Raw genomic sequence first — 13,575 nt, forward strand, 5'->3', positions numbered from 1 at the left:
GTCTAATCTGTGAAACAATCATTGATTTTTCTAAAAAAGACGGTACCTAAAGTATAATCACAATATTTTTAATTTTAGGAAATTGGCTTCCTTATACAAAACAATGTACTTTTTGTTAGTCTATAAGCAAATTAGAGTCAGCAGGATATTTCCTGTTTTCAAAAAATTCAAATTTTGAGACCATAGTAGAAACAAGCCATAAAAATTATCTTCAAAAATATAAAAATGTTAGGCAGAAAGCAAAGCCTTAAAGGCGAACCGGTCCTAGCAGATTATGGGCCTGAAGAGTCGCTTAATGAAAGTGCTGATATAGAATGGGTGAATAAGGTACATTGATTTTTTTATTACCTTTAGGTCACCTGACTACTCCGAACTAATCACCACCATATCAATATAATACAATTAATTTATATACACCACCTTTTATGAGTTAAAATTTCTATTAAAATCTTATAAGCTACTATAAATGCATATATTTTCCATTGTAATTATTATTTTCAATTATATTGTTGCAGCTATGGGTTAGAAGAATTTTAAGGTTTTGTGCTCTTTTGAGTTTGATATCGGTATCTGCCAATACTCCAAAGACCTTTGAAAAATATCCAGTTATGCAAATAGTTACATTTTCTGTTGATTGCACTGTAACACTTTTGTTTACTGCAGAGATGATTGCTAAGATGCACATAAGAGGAATTTTGAGGGTTTGTAGATGGACTATTTTTAAAGTTCAATAAGTAATAAATCAAATTAATATCTTCATAATTAATATTAATTATAAAATTTAAATAAAACTTCAACTAATGTAGAAACTTAATATGTAATAGTTATACTACAATTTTAGGGTGATGTCGCCTATTTAAAGGACCACTGGTGCCAGTTTGATGCTTCCATGGTATTTTTTCTCTGGGTATCAGTTTTACTTCAGATGTTTGAATTGACTGGAATTGTGCCAAGATATAGTTATTTAAGTATACTTAGAGCACCAAGACCACTGATTATGATAAGGTTTTTGAGAGTCTTCTTGAAGTTTTCTATGCCTAAATCCAGGATAAACCAAATATTCAAGTAAGAACAAATTATCTTTAATAAAATTTAAAACCAAATGTAAGTTAATTTTTGTTATATTGTTCAAATAAAAAAACCATGTGAATATGCAAACATTAAGTTGACAGCTACAGATAGTATAGTTAACTTACAGAAAATTGAAATAGTTGAGTCTAATTAGAATAAAGTGGTATTAATACTACTTTTTGTTCTTGCAGGAGATCAAGTCAACAAATATACAATGTCACTCTGTTCTTTCTCTTCTTTATGTCATTGTACAGTTTATTAGGAGTTCAATTTTTTGGAGAGTTAACACACCATTGTGTTAGAAATGACACTGATCCAAAGTAAGTTGCATTGTATTGTTAATAAGACTAAGCATTATTTGTTAGTTGGACAAAAAGATTTAAGCATTTTTAATGGATTTATTTTCTATTTTGTCATCATTAATCTTTTGCATTTCAGTGAAATCACAATAAATTCCCTAGCCATTCCGGATACATTTTGTTCACCGGAGCCCAACTCCGGTTACCAGTGTTCCAAGGGCATGAAGTGTATTAAACTCAACTTGTCTAAATACATTATGGGGTTCAATGGTTTTGAAGAGTTTGGTAAGTGTCAGTTTAAGATTTATTATTGATTTAAAACAGCCTTAAAAATTTTGGAGGTGAAAAATTTGAAATTAATTTTTAAAGTATTTATATAAATTAATTGTTTTTAGCAACCAGTTTATTCACGGTTTACCAAGCGTCATCTCAAGAAGGCTGGGTTTTTATAATGTATCGCGCAATTGACTCGTTACCAACATGGAGATCAGCTTTATACTTCAGGTATACAAAATAAATACGTTTTAGTGTTTCACATTTATCGTCTTTTCAAATAAATGTTGAACATTTTCCCTCTTTTAAATTATATTTAGCAATATTTTGCTATTTTTAAGGCACATAAGTGGGCCTTGATAGCGATATTTTATATCGTGCTTCGCTATCGCGTTAATTTAGTAATGTTTTAGAACTGAGAATTAATTCATTTCATTTTCGCAAAAATAATTTACAATACACTGTAGAGGTTGCAAACGCTGGCTGTTTTCTGCAGTACCAACAGAATGACACAATTTACGCTTAGTCACGTGAACATGTCTATCCAAATCGGGTTCATGTTATTATGTTAGATATAGTACGTCGATTAAACTCCAACATCAAGGCAATTTAATGAATTCATTACTTGTCTCTTGTGGACCTCATTAAAAATGTTAAGCGTTGAGTTATAACCATTATTTATATAATTCGCGTGTACGATCATATTTATAGGTTTGACTTGAGGTTGTCTAGACCTCAAGTCATCATGCGACTCTCAAACGGATGCGCGTTCGAGTCACGCCTGTACTAATAGATTTTTCTTAATATGTGCCTAATTAACACATCGATACTAGACACAAGACTTTACTTTTACTAGACTCTTAGACTTTATTGTCTATAAAAAAATTGATCAAAACGGATGCCCGTATAGGGTTGTAACACCGCTGGATTATTGATTATTTTAATGAAAATCTAATTGTTTTTATGCTATATACGTTTACTGAAATGTACGCGAAAACCAAAGAACTTAAATACAAAAAATATTTAGACTAATTTATAACTATTGCTTAATTGTTTTGTATAACTTTTTCAGTACTATGATATTCTTTCTGGCTTGGCTGGTGAAGAATGTATTTATTGCTGTAATTACGGAAACATTCAACGAAATAAGAGTCCAGTTTCAGCAGATGTGGGGTGTGAGGAATCCAATTACAAAGAGTAGCACAACTCAATTTTTCACTGGAGATGATAGCGGATGGAAACTAGTTACGATTGATGAGAACAAACATTCCGGTAAGATTTTTTAGTTTGAGACACATCGAAAATAATAAACTGAATAAATTTTATTAAATCCTTTAAGCGTAGTGGGAGAAAGTTAACACACAAGGTTAACATGGGCAGCAGATAACACTTCATTCAAAGCAGCCTGCTCGTTTACCCATAAACTCTAAAGTTTAAGCGCGACTTATCAATATAATATAATCACCTAGGTCATTAATATAATTCCTATAAACAAGTTGGGCTAAAACTTATTTTGGTCAGGAACACGTGTTTCATTAAAGCTTTTTATCGGATATAAATTCCTTTTAATTTTAGTATTAACTTTGTACTACTGAATTTTTCGAAGCATTCGTGCTCGTCACGTTAAGAAATCAATGAAATGAATTCACATTTAGTTTTGTAAAACTTTTGTTTTGATATAGAACTCGTGCAAGAAATTTGACGTACAACAGAAATGTAAATTTGGTTAAAAATTTATTATAATGCTATCACTTAATCTTTTTAGGAAGTGCACCTGAGATCCTTCACAAAATGCTGAGGTCAGCTTATTTTCGACTGTTAGTAATGGGCGTGGTATTGGCAAATGGTATTATCACGGCCACAATGGACTTCAAACACGACGACAATCCTCGCGAATTCTTTTACGAAAAATACTATTATATAGAAGTAAGTATTTTAATTTATTAAGCTTTTAGTCGAATCGAATTTAACGAGTTTCAATGTCATGTAGCAATTTTCGAGTTATCGTTTTCTACGACGTGACAATAAGACAGATTACTAATTTGGATTGTTGACTTATTCATTCTGGCAAATATCAGTTATATTAGAGTATTGAGAGGCGCAAAGCTAAGCTGAGTTTTAAAAAGTAGAGTAAAAGAGAATAATATAAATGTGCTTATCAGTATCAAAATTACTAAATTTCTTGACGTTCATCATCGTGTTATTTTATCTATATATGTATATAATTCCACAATACATGTGTATGTCACTGAACTCCTCTTAAACGGCTGGACCGAGTTGAATTAATTCTTTGAACGCATACAGTTCGGTGGCGCCCTGCATGGTTTATATTCACAAATCAGCCCGGCCGATGGCGCTGCAGTCGTTATTCGACCGAATTATTTTCCACACAATAAGTATACTTTATTTTATGTCCCAGTCGCTTAAAATATCATGCAGGACAATGTCTGTCGGAAATGATAAATTATATATTTACACATTTGGCCCGCACGGTTTGTGCATTTAAATTAAGTTATATACGCCTTATTATGTTTTTTTTTACTTAGCCTATCTTGTTAGCTTGGCTACCCCATAGAGGCCTTTCGCTTTTCCGGAATAAAAATTGATTTTTAGGTTTTTCTGTGCAATTTTTCCAACTTTTGTCTACATAAAATAGATACCTTCAGATTTCAAGGATTTAATTACTGACATTGGTATATGTTTATAGCTAATAGCTAAACGAAAAAGTTTAACTTTGTTTTTATTTAACCTACTTATTAACATACTTTGAAGAAAAGGGTTATCAGTTTTTGTATGTATATATTTTTTAAATAGAATTGAGTATAGTTTTCTAATTCGATTTCCAAACACATGAAAGTAATTTCATAAAAATGGGAACAGTGCTAGTTCTGTCAAAATCTGATCAGTGGCTTTTAAGATAATAATAATACAATTTGCAAGGCTATGGTGGTACTGAGTTTTGTATATTCTGCCACACATAATGCAATACGTCTTATATAATTAAAAGGTAGAATTTTAGATGACTTATGTAGATAGTTAATAACATAATACAGAAATCTAGGTCTAAATACTATGTATTTCCAGATTGCATTCACAATATTTTTGGACTTGGAAGCACTTATGAAAATATGGTGTCTCGGGTGGAAGGGGTACTTCAAACATTCAGTGCACAAGTTTGAGCTGTTGTTGGCTATCGGAACAACGATTCATATAATACCGCAATTGTATATGTCTGGATTTACGTACTTTCAAGTAAGATGCAATTATAATATACTTCTTATATTTCCTAGGATATATTAGGTAAATATTATCACGAAACTGATATAGAAATCTGAGGCCCAGGTCTAAAAGGATATTTTTTCAAGTGATTTTTGTAATTGAATAGAATAAAATTTATTATTTTGTAAATTGTTAAAGTAAAAATGTGTTCCATAATTATTTACTGGATCGTATTTGCTAGATAGCTTTCTGTGCATTAAAAAACAATAATAACTGCTTTTAAGACTGCATACATCATTCGTCTTACTTTTAGCCGTTTTGTTATTTGTGACGTATACAAAGTGGTTATCATTGCTATCCTAGTTCGCTAGAAAATCTCGATTGGGTAACTGCCTTTCTCCATTTCTGTAATTGTTTGAAGATACTTAAAAAAAAAATCGATTACCTATAAAGTCGGTTTATTGACGATAGTTGAACGTGACAACGTCATAAGAAAATACTGATGGAATGGTTGCATTTTTGAAAAGAAATTTTTTGTTTTTTTTGTTTGATTGTTATTTTGGATGGATATAGAGAAGTAGGTAAATGGAAATCACAATTGAATTGATCAAGTTACATTTATTTGTACGCATAAATATAATTATGTATTTTTTTTACAATGTTCATAGTTCAAGTATGAATGTGCGTTTAACAATTGTTTTGGAACTTTTAAACATGTGAGATATTTAACTTCTTACAATTTGAGTTATTCTGTATTCCGCGCGTGCATGCAGCCGGCTCTATCTAATTATATGACGTTGTCACATCAATAATTACGCTGGATGAAGTGATTTGTGATGAATACGAGGACCGGCTTTGCACGAACTTGTCTATGAAGAAAAATAGTCAAATATTTTTTATTTAAATAATCGCGGAAATGTGTGGTAAATTTCGATGTTTATTGGCCCATTGCTCTTGAGTTCATATATGTCGTTTATACAAATATTATCATTAATATTTGCTTAATATAATTTTCAGGTTCTACGAATCGTAAGGTTGATTAAAGCGTCGCCACTGTTAGAAGGATTCGTGTACAAAATATTCGGTCCGGGAAAAAAACTGGGGAGTCTAATAATCTTTACCATGTGCTTACTAATTATCAGTTCGTCGATATCAATGCAGCTCTTCTGCTTTCTCTGCGAGTTTACCAAATTCGAGACGTTTCCTGAGGTAAGTAGTAAAATGGTTATTTAACAAGCTAATATTTTGTCCTTATAACGCTTAAGCTAACTCAGTCTTGGACAGATACCAAACAATGGGCAAACATCTTGACCATCAAACAAGGTAGTGGGGGAATACCGCATGTAGCGCTATGTTTATATAAAACTCTGTATTCCGAAATATAACTCTAAAGCCAAGGATTATATTCACAATTATTTGAAGGTGCATATTGTGGAAACCAGTATTAAATAGATCCTTTTTCGAATCGATTAAAAAGTAAATGACTAATAGCCAATCGAACATTGTGAATTATGGCCTAAAGTACTGAAGGCGTATATACTAACAAGCAGATAACAACCTTATGTTTCTATCTAGTGAGGCAGCTATTTGCAACTTGCCACATACACCTACATAAAACTAATTGTTAACTTAAAGAAAATATAATATGTGAAGTTATGATTAATTTAAAAGTTGCCTGAAATAATTATAATTATAGAGATATGAGAGTCAGAAAATATTCTAACAAAAAATGTTTCCTGTCAAAATTCAAGTGGCAAGCCAAAACTAGCGTCTTTTTCCACAGACTAGCAAACTCTAAATTTTACCATTAATAAAACGTCAGTTTTGACACGTGACACATGATATTGAACAATCTAATATGAATAAAATTATTTCTTTACAAAAATATTATTCGCAGGCATTCATGTCTATGTTTCAAATATTGACTCAAGAAGCTTGGGTCGAAGTTATGGATGAGACAATGGTTCGAACAAGCCAGACGTTAACACCACTCGTTGCGATTTACTTCATACTATACCACTTATTCGTCACATTGGTAAGGTTATTTTTATATTTAAAGTATTATTGCCATATATCAAATTATAATATGAATACTTGATCAAATTAAAAAAAATAAGAAAAATAAAACCAGATATAACAAAATAGATTGGAGTAAACTTTGGATGGATTGTAGCGAAATGGGACAAACATGTCATTCAAAATACAGAATAATTAATTATGTAATGTGTAACACTAGTTTCAGACAAAAGCATTCTTTAGAGCTTATGTCTGAAACTATATTACATATCATATATTGATTTGTGATTCGTACTGTATGTTTAATTACATATTTTATTCTTAATAAACATTGTCATAATTTCAGATTGTGCTGTCACTTTTCGTAGCCGTGATTCTTGATAACTTAGAATTAGATGAAGATATCAAAAAGTTGAAGCAGCTGCGCTATAGACAGCAGAGTGCAGAAATTAAGGAAACATTGCCTTTTCGTCTTAGAATATTCGAGAAATTTCCGGATAGTCCACAAATGACCAAATTGCATAAAGTGCCCGGAGATTTTAATTTGCCAAAGGTAAAATGTGCACTGTGCTTCTGTGACTTTTAAAAATAGAACAGCAAACTAAACAAAATTCATTTACATAGATGTACCGTACCTATCATGAAAGTTGTGTCTTAAATTACAAATTCTTATATTAACATAAAAAAGGTTCTATATATTTCATAATATACAAAGAAAATGTCTATAAATTAAATTCGTATCTCTTTAATTTAAGGGAGTCGAATTTTTCAGGTTCGAGAATCCTTCATGCGTCAATTCGTATGTGAAGTTGAGGGTGAGGAAGAAGGTGGTATGGTGGGGGGTCCTATTGGTGGACGTACGATAGCAGGGGACCTATCCAGACGCGCCTTTGAATATATCGGTGTCGATAAGATCGCCTTTCCATATCGAAAGCGATGTCTGGTAAAAACACTTGTTGTGGCACCACCGGCGCAACGCCCAAGCTCTGCGCTTAGGAGACATGTTGTGGCTTCGATTATTAAGTAAATTTATAATTCTACATTTAAAATTATTATTTATTATTTTTTTATGTTGATTTTTATGTTTTCTTTTAAATTGACAGGTAAACTATTTGACAGCCGTCCTCTTTTGTTGCAAGGTAGAGTTTTTTTACATGTATTTTGTTTTATTATGTATATGTCGCAGTTAAGTAGTTAAATCAGAGAGTTTATTGAATCTCTAGACAGTTAATTAATTGTCGATAATCAATCAAGTCGCTAGGCATTTTGATTTAAATATAGCAGCGTCGAAAACGGTTATGTTAGCCTTGTTGCTTAGGAACGTTTAGGAAACTCGTTAAACGCTTTTCACTCACTTGTCTGACGGAATTTTAGCGACTTGATTGATCGATTTTTAATTAACTGTCTAGATATTCAATTAACTCTCTGATTTAACTACTAAACTGCGACATATATACTTTATGTAGTTTTGCTTTTAGATTTTATTTGCGTAGGTATCTTAAATAATACTTTAAAAAATATATGTACATACCCATGCTTCTTCCAAAGTTTATTGAACAAAAAATAACATTTGTCTTAGTTACGTAAACGTTTTAAAAGTCAAAATGTCTTTATATAAAACGAATCTCAGTAAAATAGTTTCCAAGTGATGCTTTTTATCAAGAGGGACAACTTAAACTTACTTTTCATTGGTATACTATTTCAGTGATTCGAACAACCATAGGCGTCTAGTTCTAGGTGACTCTGCATTATTGGCAACGGGTGGCAAATCTGGGCTGAAGTCACAAGGGACTGTATCGAGTGCAAAACAACTGCGGGTAGATCAAAAAAAGTAAACATTTTTTTACTTTCTTAATTCTTGTAACTCGGACGAGCCGCGTATTGTTTATAAGGCAAATATTTTATCATATTTCTGTGCCTATAAAGTTGACATATGTTGTCTCTCTGTAGGACTGTATAACACGTTCCGTTTCGTAAAAATCTTTTGGCTATTCGACTTTACGTTTGACTAGTTTCGATTTCCTGGAGCCAATAAGTTTTTCCCGCTAAATCAAAATAACTTGAATCAGATTCGGTTCAAGATCAATCCGGCGTTCGGTCCGCAGCGGATCCATCAAACTGAAGCAGACCTACGAGCATCTTTTGGAGAACGGCGATATTGGGGCTGCGTCACGAGTTGTACCCTCGTCCAGGGCTCGGCCGCCGTATTTGGATATACGGTTGTTGCAGGCTAAGAGGCAGCAGGCCGAAATGAGAAGGTATGTCCTGTTTGAAAGAAAATATATTTAGTAATCGCGCACATTATAAATACAAGTTATATTAAAACAAATAAAAGTTATAAAAGGAGAAGTTTCCTTAAATAGATTCAAAGATAAGAATTTTTATTAGTTTTTTATAAATGTAGAAGCAGAAAAGACGACTGAAATAAACAGAAATATAATAATAATTGATACCAACACAAGAAAATGTAAACACAAGAACAAAACACAAACGGTGATTTTCAATTTTGATGTTTTTGAAATGTCACTCAAAGTATTAATTTTTCGAAACATTCTTTATAATGCGAAAACTTGACACACAAATAATATGTAGAAACAAAACAAATTGTTACAAAAATTTTATGATATTAGTTCTACGTATAATCATAATTGGAAATAACGAAACCTAACTTTCTTGACTATTTTCTTTTTTTCATGTTTATCGTGTTAAAACTAATAGTACCGGTATTTAAGGCTCAAAAGAACTATATTAGAGCAATTTGTGGAGTAAACAGTCTTGATAGTTGCGTGCCTTTATTTAAGAAGCTCAAAATTTTATTTATAATTTAGAAATGTCCTTATTCGTGCACAGAAACATACATATTTTTAATTCGAATGTAGAAGTCGTAGTAAGAAGTAGACATGGGGAGAAATTGACTGTGCCAAAACTGGAACTGTTTAGGAAAAACAACTTTTGTATGGTAATTAAGGTATTAAAAGATCTTCCGACTAGTATTTAAAAATCGACTTTGTGTATTACTTTTGGAAATAAAATATTATTCAATAAATTATTATTCGCGTGAGACTCTGTAGTTGATATAAATTTAATAACGTTTGATATGATATGTACAAACAAATAATATAAGAATTGACCAATTCATATGACTAATAATGTAAAATGTGAAACTCCATAATAAAGACAAATTTGCGCGCCATTGTGTGTGGCATAATATGCGAACTTACTATTGGTGGGTAAGGAACATTTTTGTACTATATTTTTGCAATAAATTATTATTATAAGAATTAAACCGGCTTCTTTAAACATTCTGGCAATTCCAAAATGTACTAAAAAAAGAGTGACGGAGAGTTAATTGCCAATTCTTCTCTTCCGTTGTACGCCCTTGACTTAAGAACTGGCAGTAAATGTAAAATTAAAAGCATTTAATGTATATTTCTTTTTTATTGACGTTGACGATTGTACATTGTGTTACCTATATGAATAAATGATTTTTGAATTTGAATTTTGAACTTTCTACTACTACTTTTTATTCTTATTTCAGAAATCAACGCGAAGAAGATCTGAGAGAGAACCATCCATTATTCGACACGCCTCTTTTGATCGTACCCAGAGAATCACGGTTTCGTAAAATTTGCCGTGCGATTGTCGACGCCAGATACGACGCTCGTTTAAGAGATCCAGTCACAGGAAATGAACGAAAAGTCCACTATAAGAGTTTTCAGTAAGTAATGCCTTTAGCCGGTAGTGCAAGGGTCCATCTATTATGGATCCTATTGTTAGTGATAGTGCTGTTATTGGGTTAGAATAATATTACAGACTCTAAAGCCTTTCAGAAATAAGAGACATTTAATCTTCTAATGAAAGTACCATGTGAGGCACCTCATTTTAATCTTGCATTTTAGCTTGGGGTACGAGCCAAGGCTGTAAATTTTGTTCACTAGGTTTTCTTAGTTTTATAAGTGCGGCAATTACCTAAATAGGAGTTATGACCCGTGCCACCAGACGCAGGCACTCTGTTAAACATTTACATTAAATTTATTTATAATTATTTTCATAGCAATTAGAATTTATTATTTAAAGCATCCCGGTGACACAGTACAGTTATTATATTTGTGTTTATATAAAAATTTTAGCAAGCGACATTTTTACTTAACTTGTATTGCGACGCTAACAAAAACTAAAGGGCTGATATTGGCTTCATTAGTGTTTACATTTTGTTTACGCTTCTAATCATTAAGTACATATATTATATACTGTATAAAGTAACTAAAGATGGGTTACATGAATCAGAGAATTAAGCATATACGAAATAAAATCAATAAAAAATGTAAACCTTAATATATTTTTGGAATTTTTAACGCAGTGACTTCTTTTAATATGATTTATAAATTTCAGTAACTTCTTGGGCCTAGTGACGTATCTGGACTGGGTGATGATAATGGTAACGACTCTATCATGTGTGTCCATGATGTTTGAGACGCCAACATATAGGGTTATGGATAATTTTGTCCTACAGGTTGGTTAATATGACATTTCTGAAACATAAAAAAACCCTTCCGTACCTTTTTTGTTTGAGATTTATCTGCAATTACTAATGACAACATAAGTCAAATACATATTTAAATGATAATTGTTACAATAATAATGGAGTGTTAATTTCCAATTCAATATACATTTATTATATTTTTCTTATAATTAATTATTGTAAATTCCTTCAGTGCCTCCTTGGGTAAAGGCCTCCTCCAGCATTTCCCTCTCTTCTCTTTATTTCGGGAAATATTAACCTGAATATTGGCCTAGTGGCTTCAGTGTGCGACTCTCGTCCCTGAGGTCGTAGGTTCGATCCCCGGCTGTGCACCAATTGAGATTCTTTCTATGTGCGCATTTAACATTAGCTCGAACGGTGAAGGAAAACATCGTAAGGAAACCGGCTCGCCTTAGACCCAAAAAGTTAACGGCGTGCGTAAGGCACAGAAGGTTGATCACCTACATGCCTATTAGATGAACAAATCATGAAACAGATACGAAAATCTGAGGGCCAGACCTAAAAAGGTTATAGCGCCACTGATTTGTTTATTTTTTATTACCCATATATTGTATTTTTTCATTCTGATTTGTTTCGTTTTTTCAGATCGCAGAATATGGGTTCGTAATTTTTATGAGCTTTGAGTTGGCTTTGAAAATATTGGCAGATGGATTGTTTTTTACACCCAAAGCATATCTGAAAGATGCAGCTGCCGTTTTGGATGTATTTATTTACATTGTACGTATGAATTTACAACGTACACACACGTATACTCTATGTATACTTTTTATTAATATTCAACTAATTTACAGTTAGGAGAAATTTATCGCTTCACTATGCTATTTTTTGTCACTTGCTAAATTTACATAAGTTATTAAAATATACAGAGAAAAAAACGAAGACACTTTTATTGACTTAGACATGAAATTAGGGTTGTCACAATTTTTCAAATTTGACAAATTTAAATAAATATCGTACGCTGATGATAGACGACTAGGTCTCCAATGGTGATACGTACAGAGCATCGAGTTAAATATAATATTAATATATTACAGGTGTCGTTAACATTTCTCTGTTGGATGCCGGTCCGCGTACGCGCTGGTTCCGTAGCCCAAATGCTGTTGATCCTTCGTTGTGTGCGTCCTCTACGAATATTCACACTTGTCCCACACATGCGCAAAGTTGTCTATGAACTGTGTCGGGGCTTTAAGGAGATATTGCTTGTATGTATATCTTATAAATTATATTTTCCTTTTAGTGCCATACATATTTTACATTTACATGAAAAATGCCAGTAAAAAAGTGAATTTTTATTTGATAATTTATATGAAATATTAACCATTTCCGTTACATACTCCAATATTGATAATTTTTTCAACGTTTTCTTTAGAAGATTTCATACTATGATAATAAAAACACAGACATTGAATACTACATATTTATTGAAAGGAAAATTAAAAAAATAATAATCACAATGTTTCTGTAAAAATATGCGATCAAAGATAGTAAGAATGCAATATAATAGATAAAAATACGAATGCGGTAACGCGACTGTCACCTGTGCGCGCCAAAAGTGAACTGTCAAAAGAAGCGCTGTCGTAATGCTGACATTTTTCGGAACTAATGATAGCAGCGCGACGGTCCGTGGCACTAAAATGGTTAATTATTCGTCTGTACTTTTCAGGTATCGACGCTGCTAATTTTGCTAATGTTTGTTTTTGCAAGTTATGGTGTTCAACTGTATGGTGGCAGGTAAATAATCTGCGTACATGACATTTGACATTAGATAATCTATGGTACATTGTACGTTTAAATAAAATTACACAACTGTCACTTAAACAAAAGAAAGTAGATTTATAATCAAACTGTTTACAAAAAAATATTAGCGTTCATAGGTGTAAATAATTATCAATATGATAAAAAAAATTGATTTGATATATATGTCGGAGGAAGCCATTCAACGAGTTGCTTGTTGATTGTACAATAACACATTAAATTCTTTTAAACACGTTGCATTAATTTTAATTTAACTTAATACGCGATTTTACGATATTATAAAACCTAAAACATATTTCTGTTAACAAATTTGTGATTTTAGTTAAAATTAGTTACGTTTTTCTAATTTATAAGATTGTAATCGTTATTAAACAAACGACCAATGAGAGCAGAGCATTT

At 31.9% G+C, this 13,575-nt stretch overlaps 1 protein-coding gene across 2 annotated transcripts in view; it reads left to right on the plus strand.

Moving 5' to 3' along the window:
* The first annotated feature begins 52 nt into the window (after positions 1-52).
* LOC123711760 (sodium leak channel non-selective protein) overlaps positions 53-13,575 on the plus strand; it is a 37,088-nt gene continuing 23,565 nt past the window's right edge. Inside the window, exons 1-20 of one of the 2 annotated variants that reach the window (XM_045664510.1) lie at positions 53-327; positions 516-701; positions 842-1,065; positions 1,263-1,391; positions 1,510-1,655; positions 1,766-1,874; positions 2,716-2,915; positions 3,409-3,569; positions 4,728-4,895; positions 5,880-6,071; positions 6,760-6,897; positions 7,225-7,431; positions 7,651-7,901; positions 8,584-8,709; positions 8,948-9,136; positions 10,417-10,596; positions 11,271-11,391; positions 12,007-12,138; positions 12,456-12,623; positions 13,085-13,152. In XM_045664510.1, coding sequence (XP_045520466.1) covers positions 226-327; positions 516-701; positions 842-1,065; positions 1,263-1,391; positions 1,510-1,655; positions 1,766-1,874; positions 2,716-2,915; positions 3,409-3,569; positions 4,728-4,895; positions 5,880-6,071; positions 6,760-6,897; positions 7,225-7,431; positions 7,651-7,901; positions 8,584-8,709; positions 8,948-9,136; positions 10,417-10,596; positions 11,271-11,391; positions 12,007-12,138; positions 12,456-12,623; positions 13,085-13,152 — 3,197 coding nt within the window. In that variant the 5' untranslated portion in view covers positions 53-225. The remainder of the gene's footprint in view (positions 328-515; positions 702-841; positions 1,066-1,262; positions 1,392-1,509; positions 1,656-1,765; positions 1,875-2,715; positions 2,916-3,408; positions 3,570-4,727; positions 4,896-5,879; positions 6,072-6,759; positions 6,898-7,224; positions 7,432-7,650; positions 7,902-8,583; positions 8,710-8,947; positions 9,137-10,416; positions 10,597-11,270; positions 11,392-12,006; positions 12,139-12,455; positions 12,624-13,084; positions 13,153-13,575) is intronic. The other variant, XM_045664511.1, reaches the window with a different exon arrangement.

Source organism: Pieris brassicae, chromosome 7 (genome assembly GCF_905147105.1).
Source record: "Pieris brassicae chromosome 7, ilPieBrab1.1, whole genome shotgun sequence".
Classification (NCBI taxonomy): domain Eukaryota; kingdom Metazoa; phylum Arthropoda; class Insecta; order Lepidoptera; family Pieridae; genus Pieris; species Pieris brassicae.